Source organism: Triturus cristatus, chromosome 8 (genome assembly GCF_964204655.1).
Source record: "Triturus cristatus chromosome 8, aTriCri1.1, whole genome shotgun sequence".
Classification (NCBI taxonomy): Eukaryota; Metazoa; Chordata; class Amphibia; order Caudata; family Salamandridae; genus Triturus; species Triturus cristatus.
In genome coordinates this window covers 1,199,802,753-1,199,828,745 of record NC_140591.1, presented here as the reverse complement: position 1 = coordinate 1,199,828,745, position 25,993 = coordinate 1,199,802,753, and the positions used below count along the sequence as shown (strand labels likewise).

Genomic DNA, 25,993 nt, shown 5'->3' with positions numbered 1-25,993 from the left:
ACATGTCTTCCTATTAATATGGAAACTCCTCTCTGGGCCATCCCGGCAGGAGCAGATATGTTATAGCCCGCCCAGCTTTTGAAGAGCTTAGCTGACTCTGCCTGGTCTTTATAGTGGGTTTCTTGGAAATAGATAACATCTGGTAAAAGATTTTTCAACCAACACTCAATAGCGTTCCTTTTACGAGCGTTATTTAGGCCATTAACATTTAAAGAAATAAATTTTACCATGTTATTTGACGTTCAATATAATAGACGTAACCCTCAGCTAACATGCAGATGTGCAAATGGGCAAATGTGCAAATGTACAGACAGCAGCAACACCATATATGGCTAATAAGTAGTATATAAATATATAATTAAACAGTAAAAGGCAAAACATGCAAAGTCTAAATTTCAATGTGCAAATATGCAAATGAGCAGCAAGAATGTGAAATGGTATTATCCAAAAAAAAACCAAAAAAACATGCCATTCAATATGGAGGACATGATCAATACAAGATCAGCACATTGTAAAATCTGACCGTATGCATATATAATATCGTCGTAAACAACGCAAAAACAAAAATACCATTGTCTGTGCAAATATGCAGATGAGCAGCAAAAATGGTACAATAGCAGCCCCCTAGTGCAAAGTAAGCAAATATACTTATAGGGTCTTGTCATCTTAACATGATCCAGGTAGACAAAAGTGGCGAGTGCGAGATATTATTTGTGCAAGATGAGAAAAAAAATAATAATAAATAAATAAATAAATAAAGAAGAATAACCTTATTCATACCATAATCAATAAAGTGTGATAAAACATATCGCCTTTGAACTCTCTTTTTTCCCCCCTTGCGACACCCCCTTCACCCCCCTTCCCTCCCCCCTTGAGTGGACGGAAACCCCAGTGCCCCACTTCCACCCTTCTCTGTTGTGTCTTCTTTATGGATGCCATCTCATTGCATCCTTGTGTGCTTCCTGTTTCCACCCCGTGATCGCCCTAGGGTAATGATAACTAAAGCTAGATTCAGCAATTTATTTAATTACCCCTCGAGGCCATCAAGGAATGTCTGAGCATCATGTAGGGCCGAGAATATAACAAATTTTCCTTTAGCCAAGACCTTGAGTTTCGATTGCTGCACTATCATTGCTTGGGCTCCCTTGCTCTTAAAGGAGTCGATTAGTTTCACGAAGTCCCTGCGTCTATGGGCAGATGCTACCGACATATCGCCAAAAATTCGAAAATTATTTACCCCCTTCACACTGAAAGTTCTTTTAGAAAAAGCGGTATTTAAAACATTTTCTTTTACCCTAAAGTCTGAAAAATTAAGCAGAATTGTACGGGGGTATTTCAAGTTATTAGGTTTATGTGCAGGGACTCTGTGCGCCCTTGTGATAGTCAGGTCACCTTGTAGATCAGGGATTGCTTTTTTCAATAGAGAGTCTGACCATCTGGCTACATCTTTATCTTCAAGGCCCTTTGGTATGCCTACAAGTCGTAAATTGGATCTCCTATTATAGTTCTCGAGGTCCTGTAGTTTTTCCTCTAAGTGTGATTTCTCTCTATTAGCCTCCACAAGATTTTTCTGAATTATGGTTAAGGAGTCCTCTAGAGAAGATATCCTAACTTCGGCTTCAGAGACCCTCAAAGGAATGTTGCCCAAGCACTCCTCCATCTTCGTAAGCCTGCTGTGTAGAAGTGAGATTTCCTGAGCCTGAGAGGATTTAAAGTCTCTTAATTCCTGAAGAATGGTAACCAGGATATCCTCTATCGTATTTGCTTTTGTAGTACTCGGGAGGGCAAGCAAGCTGTCCTCTCGGGAGGTCGGGGAGGCTTCGAGGCTTGGGCCTTGACTTGGGGCTTGACTTGGAACTATCATGGTTTGCTTACCGCTTGAGCCTGGGCTTGAACTTAGAGCTGGTGGCAGAAGAGGGTGGAGGGAAAGGGAAGGGTTAGAGAGTATGGCAGATGAAACCATTGGAGTGGGTGGCGCAGCCTCGTCTATCCTTGTCGGTATCTTCTGCGCTGTGGGGCTGCATACTTGACCTCCAGTGTTGAGAACATCATGCTGTAATGTGACACCCCCCTGCTTTAACCCCCCGTGTGTAGGAGTGCTTGAAGACTGTCCCTGCTGAAGAAGGGTTTTTAAAAAAAGAGGGTATTGTTTCGGGGTGGAGAGATTCTCGTGACTCTCATGACAGGTAGTGGAGGACATAATAGCAGATGAGGCAGTTGAGACCGTTTTAACGGTTTTGACCGTTTTTTCCATACTTTTACCCCCCTGGTCCATTCTTACTCCCTTATCTTTCGGACCTTCCCCTTCTTTGTCACCAACAGCAAGCAAGCTCAGTTCTGCAGATAGCTCAGACGGGTCAGGCTCTCTACTTCTTCTTCTTCTTCACCCTCCTCTTGATCGTTTTCCTCATTGTTGTCATCCTCGGCCTGTTTCCTTAACGCATTTTTCTTGTATAAATCGGTGCAATCCAGCACCTTCTGTTTTAGGGCTTCTTTTTGATGATTTTTCCTTTTACTTTTTCTCTCTCCTTTTATAGTTGATGGAGAACCGGTCGGAGTCGGGAGCTTAACGTCCTTCCCCAACTCTGGCTTGGTCTGTTTGCCCCTCACTCTTGCCGCCATCTGTAACCTATCTTTTTTAAATGCACTTTGAACCGGATTGCTGCTAGGTAGGAGGAACAAAGTTCATGGGGAAATGAGGAGGATCTGCTTTGCCCCTTCACAGTTTTTTTCACCGCTTTTCAGTCACCCTCAGGAATGCATTTAACATCGAGAGGAGGACACAGGGAGGGCACAGTTCAGCAGAGTGCGACCCAGCGCGCCTTGCCCTGCGGGCGGATCGGTTAAACAGCGTCCGGAATCCTCCGTAGAGCAGCTGACAGGGAAGTGCTGAGCAGGGGCTATAGCTTTACCCCTTCATTCCCTTGATCCCCTTAAAGTGTTGGTAGCTTGGAGCCACAGGCTGCGCACCAGCAAAGAGTCTAAGAAGAGGGCACAGTGTAAGGCGCAATATAAACACAGCGAGCGCGTACTGTGAAAAAAAACAACCCAGTGCGCCTTACCTCGCAGAGCCCCTAGTAGTTCGTCCCCGTAGGCACCAGCAGCACGCCAAAGACAGGTATTTAGCAGCTCCGGGACACCGAATCATCAAAAAGCAGCACCAGAAACACCCACTGGGATGCCAGAGAGACCGCCAGGATTGTCTGCCGGCAGAGCAGGACGGAACAGGACCCCTTAGTCCCGCAGTGCACTCTCCTGAACACCGTTCGGCTCCGGCGCCGACATGCCATCGAGAAACGGCAGCGGCGGCACTCTGTTCATGAGGGCGTGGTCACAGGAGAACCACGGAAACAGGAAGCACAGCGGCGGCGTGGGTGGGTCCACGTCAGCCGGTCATCTGAGACATTTGTCTTTCTTGAGAAAGCAAATGAGGAGGCCTATACTCAAATGCAGCACCGTTGTGGGGTAATGGTAGCTATTACATAGCTCTATCATGTGCTGGGGAGGTGTGGCCGCCCTTCGGGCTTCTGCTCTCCGTGGCATCACGGTATATCGCAGGTGCGATCTTCTTGCTGATTGTTTTGGAGTGGCTTGCGTTGTGCCCCGGTCCGTCCTCCTCCTGGGTCGCTGTGTCGCTAGCCTAGTCTGGCCTGCTGTCTGCGGCATCGCGTTGTAGCGGTTTTGCACTTCTATCCGACTTGGTCCTCTGTCTGGGGTTAGGGGGGGGGACTGGCTTCCCTGGTCTTTGTGTTCTGGTGGACGGCTTGGTCCGTCCTCCGTCTCTCTTTCTTTCTGCCTGGTTTCACTTCATTCGTGGGTCAGTGTGTGCCGGCCCCTCCCTTGTGGCGTGTCCTGGCCCTTCCTGTCCTCTGCCTTTGGCTGGCGTCTAGCTTGTCCTGGGTGCACCGTTCCGTGGTGTTGTCTGCTTCTGGCTGTGCATGCCAGTGCAGGCCTGTTTGTTCTAATACACCATTGTGGCCTTTGATGTATTCCCTTGTGCCTTTCTTCTTCCGTCTGCGCTTTTGGCTGTGGAGCCGTCCCTGCCTTGTCCGCTGCTTGCGGCTGAGGTGTGTTCAGCTATTTTCTGTCACTGTGTATGTGTTCTTACGGTGGGCCCTGCCTCTGGTTCTACCTCTTCTCCCTGGGGTTTGAGGTGGTCCTTGTGTTCCTAGAGGCTTTTCGGGCACTGTCTGCCCCTGCGGGGTTTTGGGCAGTTCTCCCTTGGTTGGTCTTAGGACATCCTGGCCTTTCCCTTCTTGTCCTGTGACATGTCCCCTGCTGGGGCCCTGTGTCTCTCTGGTGGGTAGGCTCTCTCGCAGGCCCTCCTCCCTTCTGGCTATGGTTAGGGTATCTATTCTACGTTAAGGAATCTGCGGCTAGTAGTCTCTATCAGATGTAAGAGTTACTTACCTTCGGTAATGATGTATCTGGTAGAGACGATTTTAGCTGCAGATTCCTTCACGACCCGCCCTTCCTCCCCGTTCTGCGAGGAACCTCTGCTTGGGTTTCTGTAGCCACCTCCCTCTGGGTGGCTTGTCTTCTGTGGGTGTCCTTTGACCTCCTACTCCTTTCGGGGGTTATGGCCCTCCTTTTATTATTATTATTATTACTATTTAAATTAAATTTATAAGGCGCACAGCTACCCGAAGGTTTCCCGACGCACCGGACAGAGTGCAGATAAAACGAATGAGCTATTTACTGGCTGAAAAGCCAGGTCTTCAGTACTTTGCAAAAGCTTTTATGGCAGATTTCATGGCGGAGTGGGGCAGGTAGTGAGTTCCACAGCACTGAGGCCAGGTACGAGAAGGAGCGTCCACCCATGCGAGAAAGTTTGAATCTGGGAACTGTGAAGTTGGCTTGGGATGCGGAGCGAAGTAAGCGGGCAGGAGATATAACTGGGCTAAGGAGCAAAGGTAACGGGGTGCTGTACCCAGCTTAATCTTATGCATATAACACAAGGCCCTGAATTGTGTCCATTGCTCAACCCTGAGCCAATGGAGATCACGCAAAGTGCCTGTGATGGAGGATGTTTTAGATATCTGACGAAGTAGCCTGGCCACAGAATTCTGCACCACCATGCAGCTTGCGCATTAATTCCTTATTTGCTTCTAGATAGAGGATGTTGCCATAGTCAAGCCTAGATGTGATTAGGGCCTGGATGACTGTTCTTTGGGTGGATTCAGGCAGCATCCATAGTATCTTATGGAGCCATTTGAGAATAGTGAAGCAAATGGACGTGGTCTTAGTTACTTGCTGTTTCATGGTCAGCTTGGTCATCCTTGGCAGTGTAGTCTGCGGATGGATTACCTGTCCTTTGACCTCCTACTACTTTCAGGGGTTATGGCCCTCCTTGGCACTGTAGTCTGCGGATGGATTACCTGTCCTTTGGCCTCCTACTCCTTTCAGGAGGTATGGCCATCCTTGGCAGTGTAGTCTGGGGATGGATTGCTGTTGCTCCTCTGTTCCGGGCTTGTGGCCCTTCCTCTTGTGGTTGTCGATGCAGACCCTCTCTCTTTCTGTCACAGCGCTTTCACATGCTTGTGCCTCCAGGATTGCTCTCGCCTTGGCTTGCAAGGTGGTTCCACGGAGTGGTTCTTTGCGCTTTTCTTGCTATGGCTTCGCTGCTCTGGCCTTCTGGTGCTTTACTGCCACCTGGTGCTTCTCTTTGGCTTGCACAGTTGTTCCTCAGAGTGGTGCTCTGCTCTTTTCCTGCTCTGGCCTGCTGTTGTCGCCTTCTGGTGCCTTGGTGCCATCTGGTGATGTTTCTCACCTTTTGTTACTCTCTATTTTGTTTCTCTGGTTTTTTCGCACACTGTTCCCATGCTATCCTCAGTTTTGTTGTGATGACTCCGCGTTGTGGCGTGTAAAAGTGCTCCAAAGCAAACTGACGTCAGCACCCTGGGGTGGGGCTTATATGACCTCGTTGACGTCACGCCCGTGGAGGACGTCGGGCGGAGTCGCATGGTACTGCCCCCCGGCATGCAGAGATGCTGGGCAAGAAAGTTTTCTGGGTCCAGTCTCACGCCTGGGGATAATTCTACGTTAAGGAATCTGCGGCTAGAATCGTCTCTACCAGATACATTGTTACCGAGGTAAGTAACTCATACTTCTGACTGTATATGGCTTCTTCGTACATTCGAATCCTTCAGAATCAAGTGTGATAGTTTATATAGTGGTTTAATAAATGTGGAAATATACTAGTTGTCACTTACATTTTTCAGCAAAAAATAAATGTGAAAAAATACCAGTAGATGCGAAAAAATACATATTGATAATTACAGACATAAATGTTAAACAATAACATAGAATTGGAAGCCCTCTATTTAATTAACAAGCCATATTACACAGAACAGATAACACTTTTTTACATTATTTTTTCACATTAAATGTTTTTTTCCAAATACAAAAAGGTGCCATAAGACAAAGCGTACTTTTTAGCATCGTCAATTCAGATGTAACTTTGAAAAACTGCACTCACCTCGGGACCAATACAATAATACAACAGCGCCAGTAAACCCTGTAAGGTAGCTTCTGTTCGCAAAATCTCCATTCAAGCCTCACACATTTGCATGCCTTGGTATTTATATAGCGGTACAAAAGGGGGTGGTGATGGACGGAGCATCAGAACCACACCCAGTCAACAGATCTGGGTTTGATTAAATCACCGTTCTTTAGCCAACTCTGCGACCCCAGTTCAGACATGGCCATATGCAAATCAGTCTGACCCTGTGCCTCCTGGGAACAGTCCAGCCCGAACTGCCAAGCCATGCCTTCCCTGGACCGGAAACAAGCTTCCTAGGACCGGTTTCTGGCATTTCAGCCGGCTTCAGCCAGGCTTGCTGGAATCCAGTGGCAAAGTGAGCAAGGGACTCACGTCTGAGCATACCCTGCCAACTTATGGCGAACAAAGCAAAAACCAAAGGAAATGATGGACGGAATGTTGAACATTGCAAGCACTCACCCTCAGTCAACTTGACCCTTTTACAGCCAAATGATCTATCAAACCCACAAATTCAATCTTAATCATAGTTGTCTTGCAGCCTCCTGACCACAATACAACGTTTGAAATGTATTGAATGTTTGACCAGTATCTCTAGGTTAGCTAGTAGTAAGTGTACTTATAAAGATAAACATGAATTGGTAAAGTGCTTTCATTGCATGGTCAATGGTAGTCTGATGCCTCCCTCTGATGATGCACATCAACTGGAATTTGCAAAATACTTAAACACTTAAACACTACCCTGCCCCAGCAGTAGTCTATCTGCCCTTGGAAAACCAAAATGCATATAAGCCTGCAAAACTCAACAACAGCTGCCCACATGAAGGTAAGATGCACAGAAAACGCTCTTAGGAAATTACACTATGTGTGGACAAACTATGTTACCCAAGAAAATAAAAGGCTTCTCTTTGTGGAAAGGTAATTATACAGAAAATTCAATTAACACATGTTATGGTTTTATAAACAGGGTCAAATGGCTGCATCAAGGGAGCAGAGACCTTTTTGGCACTGTGCTGGAAGATCAAGTTTGCATCCTGATCGATACTTCTCAATCAATGAAAGACAAACTATCTCTTGTGAAGGAGAAAATCTTCCAGCTGATGCAGGTGAGATAAAGTTAATAAAGATGTAATGTGCCATTTACATGTGGATAACAGAAACATCTATACAGTGTTTGCTATTCTGGTCAATTCCAGGAAAGGTTTTGACTCAAAACGATAACCACATCCCCTGATACTAAAGGGGTTATTTAGATTTTAATTGGCTGATGTCCTATCTACCCTATACCCATGTATACATTTTAAATATCTGCCAATCTTTGGTGAATTCACTGCCAAACTCCAAATAAACACCTGACTCTGATGCAGTTTCTGTAAATGTATTTTCTCTTAGTTGAGGAATCATATTGGTAATACAGCGCATGCTCTCTTTAATAGGAGCAGCTGCGATACAAAGACAAGTTCAACTTTATTAAATTTGATGGACGTGCAGCTTCATGGAAAGAGAAGCTTGCTGACGTCAATGAAGACAATTTGGAGAATGCCTGGTTCTGGGTGAAAGGTCTTCAGGTAAAACCTCTGGCACAGAGTTCAGTGCACGTGCATTGTATGAATGACTGTGTACCTTTCAGAAGCATGTCTAATACTTACCTTCAGAGATTTTCATGGTAGAGGTCCTTTAGGGTTATCAGGTGAAGGGTTGCACAGACTTGAGCATTCAACCTTCAAGGGCTGATTCCCTGATGTTGTTGGACTGCATACCTTCATGTGAAAGACAATTATGACAATCATCAGTATTTAATTAGCATGACGAAAGAAAAATATTTTGCTCACATTGTATTGTAATTGTCATACTGTCATGCAGCACTTCCCTTCCTTCATGATTAATCTACAAATAGTTAGCCACTAACGAGGCACTTCTGTTTAACTTACCAAAGACAACAGCCTGGTTGATTTAAGGGTAGAGATGTTTGTGCCTAGGCCTGCTAGGTACAGTTTTCACAGTGCACAGTCACTGCACAGGGCTCCCTGTGCAAATGACTGATAGTGTGAAGGAGTGCTCAAAGAATATAAAGAAGAAAACTTAAATTGTAATATGTGTGATGACTGTAGGCACCAAGCACTATTTCACTCAATGATTTTTTTTGTAAAATATGTTTATTGATTAACCTTGTACAGTACTTCAGGAACACTTGAAGCCGGAGCCTCCGCTCACGTGCTAGAATCCTAATACACAATACTCCTTGTACAATCATGGCTTTTCGTGAGCGATGGTTTACAGTCAAAATTGTCCGCACCCATTGTAACATTCTGCGATGTACCACCCACCAGTTGCACCATCATCTTTTCGTAGTAAGGTGTAGCGTGACAATGCTAATAACAGTGAGTACACTCAGAAGTTCCATATCGTAATAAAAGAAAAGTACATAAAACCTGAAATCTACCCCATGGCACCTCCCCTCCTCCTCCCTCCCCCCCATTCCCTCAACTCCCCTGACATGACTGGTTGAGTGGATAAAAACCAGGCCTCCGGTTGTGCTCATAATTACATCTGCTACAATTATAAGGTGTACTTCAAACTTTCCCAATGCAGGACTACTGACAAGCTAGCTAGAAAAACCATCCAGTCTCCCATAAGCGTTTTAACCAGGCCCAGGGGAGGGTATGTGCTGCGGGTCGCTAATCTCCGAGCCTAGCTCAATATCAGAGTCTACGGATTTCAGAAGTTCTGCTAAAGCTCTCCAGGCTCGGGCACTATTTCACTCAATGATGAGCGTTTTTTCAAATAAACTAAATGTATTTTTGTAGGAAGTAAAATCAATTTGATGCAGAGTGCAGCTGGCGTTCTCACTACTGTTTTCATTTGTCCGCGACGACCCCCTAGTGGTTTTTCCAGGCTTCTCCAACCAGTAGCTTGTGAGCTTCTGGTAGCTCTCCAGCTACCTTTAAGTAGCTCTCCTGTGTGCAGTCCAGCCTAGAAAATGTGTGTATTTTGTATAACTCATTAGCTAATGTTAGGTGAAAAATTGTTACATTTCTAAAATAAATACAAATCTGCTGTTGGTTGTTTATTCATTTGGCACTTGGGAGACATTTTACTATCATTATTACCTTGGTGCCAGGAGCACTGCAGCTATGGCTGTTATATAGTACCCATGACAAGGCATACCAAAGTGGCAAATCCTTTTTTGTACATTACTGTTGGCAACCCTGCCTGATGTATGGACATGTTTGTTGCTTGTAAATGTGCATAGTGTGGTCACTAATGTAATCTTGTTTAATGTGTTCACTATACTAAATATTAGTAGCTCAGGATGATTTCCACTGAACATAAGTTGCTCTTATTGGTGAAAAGGTTGTAGACCCCAATCCCTGTGGACCACCATACTGCAGCTGGGTCTCTGCTTAGGTGATCTGAGAAAGGAGATCCCATGTATTGATCTCTCCACCCTTAGTCCCTATGGGGTAGTCCCCCTTAGCCCTGGCAAAGTGAGTCCTGGCTAGTTCCAGCTGATTCATAGTTTGGGGCGGCTAAGTGCATCCAAGGAATTTGCCTTCTAAACTGCCTGGAGTCAATTCACAGCGGCATTTTCAGCAGTAAATATATCTTTATGGCTGAAAGTGCCTCCATATATGCCAGCCACGAATTCATAACAATGATCCTGGCAAAATGTAAGTCGGTTTACTACTGTGTATTCCTCCAGCAGATCTGCAGGGAAATATCCAGTAGTAATTCCCATACAAGGTATAGGAAGTGGGTGGACCACGGCGTGGCTAGTCTTGTAGGTTTCTGAGCACCCACAAACTTGTAAATTATGAGCATTCACTAACTCCGATCCTACCCTTCCCATCCTTGTAATGATTGGAGTTGGAAAGTTTAAAAGTGTGGGAATGGGAACGCATCACCTGTAATCTTAGAGGTGATGTATTGAAGAGTTGTCTTCATTGGGGAAATAATTCCTCTTGGAGTAGAAAAAAGGCAAAAGAAAAAATTACATTTGCATGTTGGGAACCAATACCCCAGTGCCTAAATTTACAATATGTAAAAATATGCCATGGGGGAATAGGAATCCGGGCAATAGGTTACATGCCTTTCCCAGTGGTATGCCTGGAATATGACTGGGAATGTTTGGGAATTCCAAAATGTAGTAAACTTGCTCCCTTTGAAGGAGTACTTTAACTGCATTTGTGTTAATTGCTCCCCTCGCCTCTGCTGTGTAAAACAAAGAATAGCAGAAACTGTCGTTGAAGCCAGTTCAATGGAGTGTATATTTTGTTTCTTGAATATAATGTTCATAAACAGTATGTTCAGTCATCGCTGGCATCATTATTTGTGAACATTAGTTTATGAGTTATGATAAAGAGTTATATGAACATTATTGGTGACCTGTTTGCACGTAAGTGAAAAGGGCCATTTGGGCACTATAGGATGAGTGCTGCCCATAGAGGTGAGCCCCGTGCCACCTTCCTTATTATTGCTGTGCTTTTGAGCTGGTCTTGAGGAATACACATAGCTTCCCACTGAGAAGCCCCTACAAAGTTCACCCGAGTCTCTGCCTATGAGGATAGGCCCTTGTCATTTCAGACTTCTATCTGGGGGGGGAGAAATGTGACCCCAGCCTGGTTGGCTGGAACATTGTAATTTTGACATGCTTTTGAGATTGATTGGCAGTGTGGTTGCAGCCAGCTGCCCAACTTAGCACATGCTTGAAAGAGTTCCTGCCCTGGCGCTCACTGACTATCTTCTGGACTTTTGACCTACATGGACTGGTGGTGAAGTTTATCTATAGTGTGGAGCTGGCGAGCTGCCCACCTTCTCCTGGTTAATACTGTGGCAAAGACCCTGCTGAAGCTCATCAACAAAGCCAAAGATTGAGTTCCTTTATAAGGTTACCAAACTCAAAGGTGACTTGAAATATCCTTTGAAGATATGATAGGGGGTCTTTTATTCTTTCTAATATTTGGCCACACCATTACCCTTCCTGACAAATTTTATTAAATCATTGGTTGCCTTTCTCCTACGTCTGAAAGAGAGATTATGGATGCAGGTATGTAGAATAAATGCAGAATCTCTACTTGAAAATAAGCATGCCAGTATGCATAATGTAATTGGTTGAAAATGGTTTGAAACATTTTAATATAAGTGAAAATATAAAACGTTTGAAATACAGCCTGCGTTGTAACATGGAGAAGCAGTCTTGCTTTCAAGGATTAAACTCCGACTCAGCAAGCATAAATATACTGCTAAACATGTCTGAGTTCCAGCCAATGAATCAAAAAAGGCAAAAAGACTTGTGAAGAAAGTACTAAAAAGGCAGTTGACCCTTTTGCAGGTGTGACAGTAGTTGTACTTCTCTCAATTACCTACTTTTCATATACTCCTAGCAGGCATTGCGGCATCGCAATTCAATTGTAATAATCACAGGAGATTAACTAAGGGCCTGATTACGAGTTTGGCAGAAAACCACGCCAGCGCCCTGCTCCAGGACTGCCAAACATGACCACCTGCTAGATTATGAGTAATCTCATGGTCTAGCAGGTGGTCCTTTGGCGTTCCCATGGCAGTGCCTAAAAGACACAGCAATGGGAACGCCAAATCCTGTTCCTGCACAGCATGGACTATAGAGTCCATGCCGTACAGGAAAGGGGGTGACTGCACACAAGGGAGCACAACATGTTCCACCCTGCAGGCACCCCTTGGCCCTGAGGCAACAGGGGGCCCTCTAGGGCTCCAGTGGCATAGTAAGGGAGTGTGGGAGGCGGTCCACCCCAGGCAGCAGGAGTTTTGGGGGCAGCGGCTTCCTTCCCTCGATTTTACCTGCGGCCGTGATGGGCGGCAAAAGCAGGATTCGTTCACCAGTACCCCAGCGCTATTACGGCCGTCGCGGGGCGGCAAAGGTTGGGACCACCACGGCCAGCAAAAGGCCTAGCTACTGTAGGCCTCCCTTTGCTTCCTCACCGCCACACTTTTAATGGCGGCCTCACTGCCATGAAAACTGTAGCAGTGAGGAAACTCCTAATATGCTTGGCGGTGCTGCCGTATCATCGTCAGCATATTACGGCCTCTGACCACCACGGGATCCATGATCCCCAGCGGTTGCGGTGATCCAGAGGCGGCTTCACCTCTATATTCATAATACGGCGGGTGGACCACCACCACAGGTTTGGCGGTCCACCTTAGTCCCTAAACCATTTTCTTATTGTGATTGATTAGTAGGTCACTGGACCATAGTAAGAAAATTAACAAAGATGCTAGTTCTGTGACCCTATAGAGGCATGAGGTCATATGTTATGTGACTTTATTGGTCACGAAACTCTGAGGTGACTTGCAATATCCTCAATTGCGCAAACCATGGGGGTATTTTATTCCATATGACATGTGCGCCTTACTCCACGTACCCCCCTTCTAAAAATACATTTTAATCAAAACAGTCAGACGGCTTGCTATCATATACGACACATTGAGCCAGCAACAGAACTTTCCATGCTGGGATTTTTGAGCCCATACTTTCCATGGCAAAATCAAAAAAAAAGTCCCAGAATGCAAAGTGCTGCAGGTCAGAAAACCGGAGTTACTGAAGGTGCCCCATATGACAAGTATCTCTGTGGCAGTTATTTTTAAGCACCTTAGGGTCTTATTTAGATCTTGGCAGAGGGGAATCAGTGGCATTGCTAGACCTTCCGCCGCCCGTGGTGGTCCCAGCCTTTGCCGCCCTGCGGCGGCTGTAAGAGCGGGGAAGAGGGGGGGGGGGTGCTGGCAAACAAATCCTGCGTTTGCCACCCAGCACGGCCACAGGTAAGAGCGGGGAGGCCGCCACCCCCAAGGCTTGTGCTGCCCAGGGCGGATCCCCCAACCTTGCTACGCCACTGAGGGAAATACTCCATCCCCAGTATTACAAGCCCATCCTTTGGAGATCGTAATACGGCGGATGGGATATCCGTCAGGTTTGTGACAGTATATTCCATCTGCTGATAATCTAAATAAGGTCCTTAGTTTTACTTTTAATTGTGCTTTTATGGCTGAATGCTGGAGTCCCACACTTTTGTTTGCACCTCTGTCTTTCACCATTGAAGAGCGTTATGTTTTTTTGCTTAGAATGACCTGCTCTGCATTGCTGCTTTCTACAGGTTGCCTAAAAGAACCTATGTTCTGGAGATAATGAGAGACGTTAGAGTGCAAGTCCCTGCACACTGTCTTTGGGCATTGGTAAAAGTAACGTTTATTTGACAAACCCCTGCTGGTGTTAGGGCTGTCCTGATCCAGTTAACCTTATTTTGAGTGAAGGCTGCCTTGTCACTGAGGAGGACAATTGACACTGCTAATCGGCAGAATTCATTTATTACACTGACTAGGTGTGCCATTTTCTTAATACAGACGTACTGTGAAATCATAACATGCCAGTAATAAGAAAAAAAGAATGGGAGTTTGTTAGCCTATTATGCTCTCCCACATATTATATGGAGGGAAAATAAAAGGTTCCCAAGGAGAATTGCCAGAGATGCTCACTATGAAGTGAAAGTAGTGGGCAAGTGTGGGTCATCAGTTTATGACAGAGTGGGTTGTCAGGTCTTTGAGGAGGAAATGTACATGAGACCTATAATACTTCTATAAAAATAGTGTTTCACAGCAATAAGAGATCCTTATTGTAATACGGCATGAACAGAAATGTATTTCTAAATCTACAATCAAAAAGAAGTTAGAACTGTGCAGTGCTTAATTTAAGCCGTGGATGCACGTGGGGCCCAGCTAGCTGTACTTATTTTTGGGGACTGGCACCTATTTTTCCTCATCAGGCTTTCACCCAGAGCAACAGAGAAGGGGAAAGAAGGAGGAACAGAAAGACGGAAAAACAGTGACAATCTGAAAGAATGAGTTAAAGAGCGAAGGAGTGCATGGTTGTGGTTTATAGAGGAAAGGGGAGGAATCATGACAATGCAGCTTTGGTATTCGGCACCCTGACCTTCGATAGCATGAACCGTGGGCTTCTAAACAAAACTTTGTGCACCAGCACTTATTATATTACAAATTAAGCACTGGGCATGTGTATGCACAATACCTATGTGGTAGTCAGACTTTAGAAGTACTCCACAACATGTAGGTCCTGATAAAGGTTCCCCGCTCCTACACAAAGCGCACTCTTACAAGAGCTTAGTGTTAAGAGTCGTTAGCATGCTTGGGTATGCTGTTCATAGAAGGCCTGCAGCAGTGTGAAGAAATAATCACTGTCCAGCTGGCAGCCAGGTGTTACTGAAGGATTACAGACCTATATCAGGACTGCATAAGCCTTTAGTCATCTTCCAGTCAGTATGGTGAGTGCAAATGCAAATGGGACTTCAGTGCCAGAAAAAAGAAAACTAAGGTGTTGGTAACTGGGGATTGGGACAGATGGGCAGGTGATTAGGTAGTGGGTAGCACCTGGGTCCAGCTCTTCCGTAATGACGGAGGAGAATGACGATTCTCCAATTATTATGCAGAGAGAATCTTGATTTGATTAAAGACAGACGGAGGCTAACATTATGCAAATACTTTTATTTGCTGCCCAAACATGCAGCCCTTTAAAGAATGTTAATACATCATAAAAACATAGAACGTTCATAACATCATAAGAAGACAGACAACACTTCCATCTTCATCTTAGGCTGCGATGACACCAAAGAATGGAAACAGCGTGACATCCCGATTGCTCCTAAGCATTGTTATTTGAGGATTAAGGGAAAAAACACTGTATAGTAAAAGGTATAAAGAAAGTCAATACTGAACGAGTAATAATAAAGCACACATATACTAAATGTAGAAAATATAAATGTAAACATATCAGAGAAGAACATTTTAAGTGGTACCAAACCCATGCTCCTCAGGGCGAGGAGGGTGGGATAATGTTAGCCTCCGTCTGTCTTTAATGAAATCAAGGTTCTCTCTGCATAATAATTGGAGAATCATCATTTCATTACAAGACCGGAGGCTACCATTATGCATGTTTAAAGCCATGTAAGGCCACACTGCCAACATGCTCTATTGGTCTCAAATAGAACTTTGAAAAGGTACTTGCATTTGACCAATCAGCAGCTTTAAGTATTTCGGCCAGAGAACCTCCTGCCCAAAACATTTTACTAGTCATTGCTCCTCTAGAAGAGTGAGCCCCAGATCTAGAGAGATCTATGCCAGCTTCATGCATAATCAGACGAACCCATCTGGCTAAAGTGGCTGAAGAAACAGGTCTAAAAGGATTAACATATGAAATGAGAAGTTGATCATTGTTAACCGGTCTGAATGTTGAAATTTTATTTTCATAACACTTCATACAATTAACACCACACAATATTTCACACTCATGAAAATGGGGTAGAAAATAGATTCTGACATGGTTTTTGTTCTTTTCCAGATATCGAAATGGACACCTTCAGACGAATAGAATCTATTAGAAAGTTCTAAGGCTTTAATGTCTGAAACCCTTCTAAAAGAGATCAGACACAAAAGTGTCGCCAGTTTCATGGAGATTTGTTTAAGGGAGAGGAAATGGTTATTAGGCCAGGAGAGAAAGAGATTGAAAATTAAGTTAACATCTCATAGGGATTCGTAACAAGCTTTAGGGGGTCTCCTTAGTCTAACTCCTGCTAATCGGACTATTGGACTCCTGAGGCGGAAGCCGGGAGAATGCGTAACTTTGTCTTTTAAACATTTTAGAACTGTGATAACGTGTTTTTATCACCTCCCCTCCTACCTGCACTCCTGGGCTTCTCTTGAACAGCGCTCCTCGCTGCCACGACCCCTCACCCCCAGACGCCATTCTCGAGCGCGAGGCGCGCCACAGACACGCCCACTCTGTTGGCCACGCCCCCTCGACCTCTTGCGTATATATAGCGAGCGCTGAAGCGAGGCGCTTCATTAGCTATTGGACTCCTGAGGCGGAAGCCGGGAGAATGCGTAACTTTGTCTTTTAAACATTTTAGAACTGTGATAACGTGTTTTTATCACCTCCCCTCCTACCTGCACTCCTGGGCTTCTCTTGAACAGCGCTCCTCGCTGCTACGACCCCTCACCCCCAGACGCCATTCTCGAGCGCGAGGCGCGCCACAGACACGCCCACTCTGTTGGCCACGCCCCCTCGACCTCTTGCGTATATATAGCGAGCGCTGAAGCGAGGCGCTTCATTAGCTATTGGACTCCTGAGGCGGAAGCCGGGAGAATGCGTAACTTTGTCTTTTAAACATTTTAGAACTGTGATAACGTGTTTTTATCACCTCCCCTCCTACCTGCACTCCTGGGCTTCTCTTGAACAGCGCTCCTCGCTGCTACGACCCCTCACCCCCAGACGCCATTCTCGAGCGCGAGGCGCGCCACAGACACGCCCACTCTGTTGGCCACGCCCCCTCGACCTCTTGCGTATATATAGCGAGCGCTGAAGCGAGGCGCTTCATTAGCTATTGGACTCCTGAGGCGGAAGCCGGGAGAATGCGTAACTTTGTCTTTTAAACATTTTAGAACTGTGATAACGTGTTTTTATCACCTCCCCTCCTACCTGCACTCCTGGGCTTCTCTTGAACAGCGCTCCTCGCTGCCACGACCCCTCACCCCCAGACGCCATTCTCGAGCGCGAGGCGCGCCACAGACACGCCCACTCTGTTGGCCACGCCCCCTCGACCTCTTGCGTATATATAGCGAGCGCTGAAGCGAGGCGCTTCATTAGCTATTGGACTCCTGAGGCGGAAGCCGGGAGAATGCGTAACTTTGTCTTTTAAACATTTTAGAACTGTGATAACGTGTTTTTATCACCTCCCCTCCTACCTGCACTCCTGGGCTTCTCTTGAACAGCGCTCCTCGCTGCTACGACCCCTCACCCCCAGACGCCATTCTCGAGCGCGAGGCGCGCCACAGACACGCCCACTCTGTTGGCCACGCCCCCTCGACCTCTTGCGTATATATAGCGAGCGCTGAAGCGAGGCGCTTCATTAGCTATTGGACTCCTGAGGCGGAAGCCGGGAGAATGCGTAACTTTGTCTTTTAAACATTTTAGAACTGTGATAACGTGTTTTTATCACCTCCCCTCCTACCTGCACTCCTGGGCTTCTCTTGAACAGCGCTCCTCGCTGCCACGACCCCTCACCCCCAGACGCCATTCTCGAGCGCGAGGCGCGCCACAGACACGCCCACTCTGTTGGCCACGCCCCCTCGACCTCTTGCGTATATATAGCGAGCGCTGAAGCGAGGCGCTTCATTAGCTATTGGACTCCTGAGGCGGAAGCCGGGAGAATGCGTAACTTTGTCTTTTAAACATTTTAGAACTGTGATAACGTGTTTTTATCACCTCCCCTCCTACCTGCACTCCTGGGCTTCTCTTGAACAGCGCTCCTCGCTGCTACGACCCCTCACCCCCAGACGCCATTCTCGAGCGCGAGGCGCGCCACAGACACGCCCACTCTGTTGGCCACGCCCCCTCGACCTCTTGCGTATATATAGCGAGCGCTGAAGCGAGGCGCTTCATTAGCTATTGGACTCCTGAGGCGGAAGCCGGGAGAATGCGTAACTTTGTCTTTTAAACATTTTAGAACTGTGATAACGTGTTTTTATCACCTCCCCTCCTACCTGCACTCCTGGGCTTCTCTTGAACAGCGCTCCTCGCTGCCACGACCCCTCACCCCCAGACGCCATTCTCGAGCGCGAGGCGCGCCACAGACACGCCCACTCTGTTGGCCACGCCCCCTCGACCTCTTGCGTATATATAGCGAGCGCTGAAGCGAGGCGCTTCATTAGCTATTGGACTCCTGAGGCGGAAGCCGGGAGAATGCGTAACTTTGTCTTTTAAACATTTTAGAACTGTGATAACGTGTTTTTATCACCTCCCCTCCTACCTGCACTCCTGGGCTTCTCTTGAACAGCGCTCCTCGCTGCTACGACCCCTCACCCCCAGACGCCATTCTCGAGCGCGAGGCGCGCCACAGACACGCCCACTCTGTTGGCCACGCCCCCTCGACCTCTTGCGTATATATAGCGAGCGCTGAAGCGAGGCGCTTCATTAGCTATTGGACTCCTGAGGCGGAAGCCGGGAGAATGCGTAACTTTGTCTTTTAAACATTTTAGAACTGTGATAACGTGTTTTTATCACCTCCCCTCCTACCTGCACTCCTGGGCTTCTCTTGAACAGCGCTCCTCGCTGCTACGACCCCTCACCCCCAGACGCCATTCTCGAGCGCGAGGCGCGCCACAGACACGCCCACTCTGTTGGCCACGCCCCTTTCAACCCCCCGCCCCACGACCATAAATATGTGTCTTGGTAGGAAGCGCAGCGGACGAGCGCAGCTGGCGCGACGATTGCGCGCCGAAGGCGCGCCTAAGGCAAGCCCGTCTGCGCCCGTCCGCGACCGGCCGGGACTAGGGGCCTTACACTCTGCCCCACTTATCACCTATAGCCCGGACCTACTTCGCAGCTACCAGGGCCCCTGGCCCATCACGATCAGTACCAGCTCTCGCATCTCTGCTCTTGGCATAGCCTCCCTCTCTCCCCTCCCTCACCCTCCTCCTATTCTGGACACCCTGCCTACGACCTGTAGGCCTGCTCCTCCACCAATCCTTAAAACCATTACAGCTTTCTACCTCAACACCCGTTCTGCTGTTGCCCACTCGCATGAGCTCTCGGTTTTGCTGGACTTACAGGCCCCAGACCTCCTCTTCTTAACCGAGACCTGGTTCTGCGATGACTCCCTCCCTGCACTCCTATCCACCCTTCCAGCCTCCTACTACGCACTCAGGGCTGACCGCCCTTCGGGCAGAGCCGGGGGCGGCGTGGCAGTTATCGCACGCACCGATTTCCCTTTTCAAATTCTCCCTCTACCTAACATTGCTACCACCGAATTCCTGGTGATTCGCACAGTATCCACCTCCCCTCCTCTCACCTGTTTCCTTACTTATCGTCCTCCTCAGTCCCCCCTGCAGTTTCTCCCAGATTTTTTGGAGGTCTTGGCCACCATTGCAATCAACAACTCCTCCATCCTGCTCCTCGGCGACTTTAACTTCTGGCCTTCCGATCCTGCCGAATGTCTGTCATCTAAGGATTTTTCCGAAACCCTCCTCTCCCTTAACTTCACTCCCCATGTTCACTCTCCCACTCACATCAAGGGTCACCAGCTTGACCAAATCTGGTCCCTGAACTGCCCTGTGGAATCCTTATCTATCTCCCCTTGCACCTGGTCCGACCATCATCTGATTTCATTTCTCCTTCCTATCCTTCCCCCAGCTATACCCCCCCGACCCAAAAACACCTGGGTCCGATCATGGGGCCGGGTCAATCTTGAGAATCTCTCCTCTCTCCTTGCTGATTCTCTCCCGCCTCTTCAGGGCCTCACCACCGTCTCCCAGGCTGACGCTATAGACCAGTGGCTCTCCCGCAGCTGCGACTCCGTTGCCCCGCTCAAGCGCATCACCTCTAAACGCGACAAAGACGCCAACCGGTGGTTTAACCAAGAGCTTAAAGCCACCAAACTTATAGTTCGCCGCGCAGAGCGGGCTTGGAGGAGAAACTACTGCCCCACCTTGAAACTGGAATATATCAATATCCTTAACCAGTACAAAAAAAGCATCCTGGAGGCCAAAACAGCTTATTTCTCCTCCAAAATCCTAGCAGCGGAGAACCAGTCTAAGGAGATCTTCTCCATCGTTCACAACCTGGCATTCTCGGACAGAACTACGCTTAATCCTGCCCCGTCAAATGATCTCTGTCTTTCTCTTAATAATTATTTCATCCAGAAAATTATCACCATTAAGGCCAACATCCCCCCACCTCCCCCTTCTTTTGTGGATCCCCAATGTCCCCCTCCCAAAGGCAAACTAATCACCTTTCCCCCCATCACCCGGGAAAACTTGACTACATTGGTGCCTCTGATCAAATCTGGCTCCCCTCTTGATCCCTGTCCTGCCCATATCCTCCGCCACATCTTTGTTTCCTGTCCAGATCCCCCCCTTCACCTCCTCAATTGCTCCCTCGCGCAAGGCATAGTTCCTAGCCCATTGAAGTCTGCGGTAATTGTGCCCATCTTGAAAAAACCTGGGGCAGATCCTTCTGTCCCTGCCAATTTCCGCCCCATCTCCCTCCTGCCATTTCTAGCTAAGGTGCTTGAGCGCCACGTCACCTACGCTCTGAGCTCCTTTGTGGAGAAACATGGAGCCCTTGCCCCCCGCCAAGCTGGTTTCCGCCCCGCACACTCCACGGAGTCCGTGGTCATGTCGGTCCTCGACACCCTCAGGGAGGGTATGGACACCAACCGTCACCAGGCCCTTGTGCTCCTCGACCTCTCAGCCGCCTTTGATACGGTGGACCACAACATCCTTCTTTCCCGTGTCAGGGCGGCGGGGATCGAGGGGTCTGCCTTGGTCTGGTTGTCCTCCTTCCTGAGCGACCGCACCCAGGCGGTTCGCCTGGGTGACTTTACAGCGGACTTCCGGAAAGTCCAGTGCGGGGTTCCTCAAGGTTCATCTCTCTCCCCTCTTTTGTTTAATCTATATATCGCCCCTCTTATCTTCTCTCTCCAACAGATGGAGGTCGCCGTATTTAACTATGCGGATGACCTCCAGCTGGTCTTTGATCTCTCCTCTCCTTTTGCTGTCCTCAACTTTCAAACTGTCATGCTTTACATCAGGGACTGGATGGGCCACAATCACCTCAAACTTAACCCAGACAAAACCGAGTTGGTTTTGACGGGCGGCTCATCCAGCCCCTGGTCCCCCCTTTGCTGGCCTCCCTCTCTCGGTTCTCCTCCTGTCCCCTCCTCCTCTGTTAAAACACTAGGCATCAAGCTCAATTCCCAACTCACCCTCCACTCCCAGGTTAGCTCTGTGGTATCTTCCTCTTTCCTTTCACTGCGTACTATCCGCAAGGTGTCCCGCTTCTTTACTTTTTCCGCTCTCAAACTTATTATTCTGGCCATGGTGGTGTCCCGCCTGGACTACGGGAACGCTCTGTATGCCGGTATTCCTGCATACAGTTTGCGCCGCCTACAACAGATCCAAAACCAGGCGGCCCGCCTAGCCTTCAACCTTTCCAAATTCCATCACTCCACCCCACTCCTGAAATCTCTCCACTGGCTCCCAGTGCGGGCTAGAATTCAATTCAAACTCGCATCCATCACTTTCCTGGCCCGATTGGACCTGGCACCTGCCTTCATCTCCTCTGAGATTGTTCCCTATGTCCCCTCTAGGGACCTACGTTCTTCTTCTCAGTCTCTCCTCATCATCCCTCGCTTCCGGAGAAAGAAGTGGGGCGGCTCCAAATTTGCCATTCTAGCACCAATCCTTTGGAATTCCCTTCCCCTTCATCTCCGTGCCATCACCCTCTATCCCCAATTCCGTAAAAGTCTTAAAACCTACCTATTCACTAAATCGTATGAATAAATGCCCATCCCTCTCTCCCTGCTCTTAACCCTCAGTCCCCTCTAGCTACAGCGCCAAGAAACCGCCGGTATACGTGCGCTTTATAAGTGCTTTTAAACTCAAACTCAAACTCAAACTCATAACTCTATTGGTTATAGGATTACTACCAATTGCAAGATTATTAATCAAGGCATGACCCGAAGAGATAGCAGATCTGCAACAATTGATAATTCTATAAGAGAGACCTGACTCAAAGTGATGAGCTAGTTAATTGGCTATGTGTTGTAGAGAACTATGAACGGGATCCAGATCCTTTTCCAAGCACCAACAACACCATTTTCTCCAAACACCTCTATATCTTTTTCTAGTTCCTGGTGCCCATGAATCTTCCAAAAGGCTTTTAGCCTCTCCTGAAAGATCAGAATATCTGTCAGATCCCCTGAAATCTTCCAAACAAGAAGGTTCATCCTCCCTTCTAAGACCAAAGGATGTTCCTCTCCGTCCGGACCTGGGAGTAGACCTAAAGATGATGGGATCAGACGTGGAAAATCCACTGCCAGTTCCATTACCCCGGGAAATCAAACTTGGGAATTCCAAAAGGGGGTTACAAGAATGATGGAGCATGACTCCAGACTCACTTTCCACAAGAGTCTCTGAATCATTGAGATTGTGAAAAAGCGTAGCCCTTGGTCCCTTCCCAAGGTTGGAGAAAGGCATCCACCCCCGATGCATTGGGATCTGGTCGCCAGCTGAAATACTTCTGAACTTGATAAGTTAATCTGCTGGTGAACAGGTCTATCTGAATCGGACCCCATAACTTCTGTATTAGAGCAAAGGCCTCTGGATTCAATTTCCAATCGCTGGAATCGTGGAGGAAAAGAGAATTCCAGTCTGTCCTTAAATTCTGAATTCCCGTAATAAATTCCGCTCTGAGAGTAATCTTTTGATCCCAACAAAAATACCATATCTGTTTTGCCATATTTGAAAGAGTCTTGGATCTCGCACCCCCCCAGACGGTTCATATATGAGACAGCAGAGAAGTTGTCTAAGCGGATCAAGGTATTGGAGTTCTTTATCAATTCTCTGAAACTCATTAGGGCATTTAGAGCTTCTAACATCTCTAGGCAGTTTATGTGTAGTGATTTCTTCTCTAAGGACCATCTCCCACGGTTTCTAGATCGTTTAGGCGGGCTCCCCAGCCACGGTTGCTCAGATCTGACTCTATAGTAAAGTCTGGAACATTTCCGAAAATAGCCTTCCAGTTCCATGCTTGAAGTTTCTTTAGCCACCAGCGTAGATCCTCTTGTGCGTCTTCTGAGAGGGGAACTGAGTCCTTGTACCATGAACCTTTTATCAGACCTAGGGCCTTTAGTCTTTGAAGACCCCTGTAATGAAGAGGGCCGGGAGAAATAGCTTGGATAGAAGATGACAGAAGACCTAGAACCCTGGCTAGGTCTTTCAGACAAATTGATTCTTTCGATAGGATAAGAGAAACATGTTTCTTTATCTTGGTAACTTTCTTGTGAGGCAGAATTAGATTTGAAAGGATAGTATATACCTGGAATCCAAGGAATTCTAACCTTGTATTGGAGCCATGATAGATTTTCTATATTTATGATGAATCCCAGATCCTGCAGAAGATCTACAGTCATTTGTACATTTTTCCTGAATTTCTGTTTTGTCTTGAGACATAAAGAGAATATATCGTCTAGGTAAATAATTAGACAAACTCCTCTCTGTCCGAGGTAACTCACAACAGGACGAAGGTCTTTGGTAAAACACCAAGGGGCTGAGGATAGGCCGAAGGGGAGACACTGGAACTGATAAAGAGTTCCTTTCTAAGTAAAACAAAGGTACTTTTGGCTGTCCTCGTCCATGGGTATTGTAAAATAGGCATCCTTGAAATCCAATTTTACCAGCCAAACCTTGGCTTGTAAAATGTCTCTCAAAAAATGGATCTCCTCCATCTTGAAATGTCTGTAGGTTAAAAACTTGTTTAGGTATTTTAGGTTTATGACTGGACGCCAACCTTTGTCCTTCTTTTTTACTAGGAAAATAGTACTTATAAAACTCTTTGAAATCTCGGACAAAGGGATCTTTATGAGGGCTCCCTTGTCTAACATCTGGGAAATCTCTAATTCTATTAGTTTTGAATTTTCTGAGTCTAGAGTCATCTCTCTTGGGATCTTGATTTAAAAAGGTTGTTCCCCAAATTCTATTTTGAAGCCAACTATAGTTTCTAGAACCCAAGGGTCTTGAGTAATCCTCGACCAATTGTGAGCAAAGTGTTTTAGTCTTCCTCCCATCTTTGAAAGGGAAGAAGAAGCTGGGCTTACCTTGGTAACTTTGATTTGAAGATCTGGGTTCCCGCCACGTGATCTTCAACTCCTGCCTCTCTGGGGGTAGAAATCATTCGTACAGTGAAGGTTACCTCTCTCTCTCATGCCGCTACGGGCAACTTTTCTCAATGTCCCAAGGTGTTGGGATTTATCTTTTGTGCTGCTATGAGCACCATTATCTATTGTAGCGTGAGGGCTACCAAAATCATTAGCATAGAAAAATGCCTCCTTCAAATGTTTCCTCTTCTGGGAAACCTTTCCACTTTTTTGAGGTCCAGAGGTGGTGGGGGAGTCCCCGTCAGAGTGGGAAAAATAAATCTCATCCACAGGAGACACCTTCTTCTCTTAGTTAAAGCGGCGTCAACCGCTTCTTAAACCAAAGTTTTCAGCTCTTCCTCCAGGAACCTCTTAAGGCTCTCACCCAAAACGCCTCCTAGGGGGCTGTTGTTGGTTATTTATATCCATTTTTTATAAATAGAAGTTAAAGTATATGTTAAACAAGCATTTGCAATGCAATAGGTCTCGCATTTGCGAGAGTTTGAGCTATTGTCATTGTAAATGATATTGCTTTTTATTTATGTGTTTTGAAAAGTTGCAAGTGGTGTTTAAACATGCAGTATGTATGTTTTCTGTCCTCCTCTACCCAGAATGCACACTACAAAAGGGTCTGGCAGTCACAGCAACCCAGTTTGTGACAGCATACTTTGCCGGGCTCATGAGTAGTGACTAGAAAAAGTAAAAGTAGGACAGCTCAACAATTAATGTTATCCTCGCAATCCCTTTCACTGCCTGAACACTTGTACAAATCAATACCAAAGGGGATGATGGACGGAGCGTTTGAGCAAATCAAACACTCACCCCCAGTCAACTGATCTGGGTTTAATCCATCATCATTCTTTAGCTCACTCCACCACCCCAGTTCAGACATGGCCATATGCAAATCAGTCTGACCCTGTGCCTCATGGGAACAGTCCAGCCCGAACTGCCAAGCCATATCTTCCCTGGATCGTAATCAAGCATCCTGGGACCGGTTTCGGGTTCATAACCCTCACAAGCCAGGTTATCTTGAATCCAGTGGCAAAGTGAGCAAGGGACCCACGTCTGGGCATACTCTGCCAACTTAGGGCGAACACAGCGATACCAAAGGGGATGATGGATGGAGCGTTTGAGCAAATCAAACACTCACCCCCAGTCAACTGATCTGGGTTTAATCCATCATCATTCTTTAGCTCACTCCACCACCCTAGTTTAGACATGGCCATATGCAAATCAGTCTGACCCTGTGCCTCATGGGAACAGTCCAGCCCGAACTGCCAATTTTGTACAAAACATTTTTGGGGGCGCTGTTGGATCATCAAGCAAAAATATTTACGGCTAAAAGCAGAAATGTGTATTGCCATTGTAGTCCTTGGCACATAAGAACTATTTTGCATGCTGATGGAATGCATGAGAAAGGGAACATTGTCACTCACTGTGAAGTTAGTGAATTGCTGAAGTGGACTGACCTATTAGCCCATGTTGCAGTGAGAAGAAGAAATATGTGAATGACAGTAACATACCAATTTGATGTAGAGGACTTTTAAGAAAGCCCCTAATAGTATATCATATGTAATTTTAGTAAAATAAAAAGGTCTAGGCTAACACCTGACCTAATAAGCATTGGTATAGCCAAAAAATTGGCTTTAAAGTGCTATCAAAAGTAAACAGACATTCACAAATGCTGTTTACATGCACTGTAGGAACAAATGTTGTTCGTCACATTAACGTATGCCCTATGGGCTTTAGATTGAGCACA

General features: G+C 46.7%; 1 protein-coding gene across 2 annotated transcripts in view; it reads left to right on the top strand.

Moving 5' to 3' along the window:
• VWA3B (von Willebrand factor A domain containing 3B) overlaps positions 1-25,993 on the top strand; it is a 983,684-nt gene that overhangs the window by 258,970 nt on the left and 698,721 nt on the right. The window contains exons 12-13 of one of the 2 annotated variants that reach the window (XM_085622888.1): positions 7,467-7,605; positions 7,936-8,067. In XM_085622888.1, coding sequence (XP_085479014.1) covers positions 7,467-7,605; positions 7,936-8,067 — 271 coding nt within the window. The remainder of the gene's footprint in view (positions 1-7,466; positions 7,606-7,935; positions 8,068-25,993) is intronic. The other variant, XM_085622889.1, reaches the window with a different exon arrangement.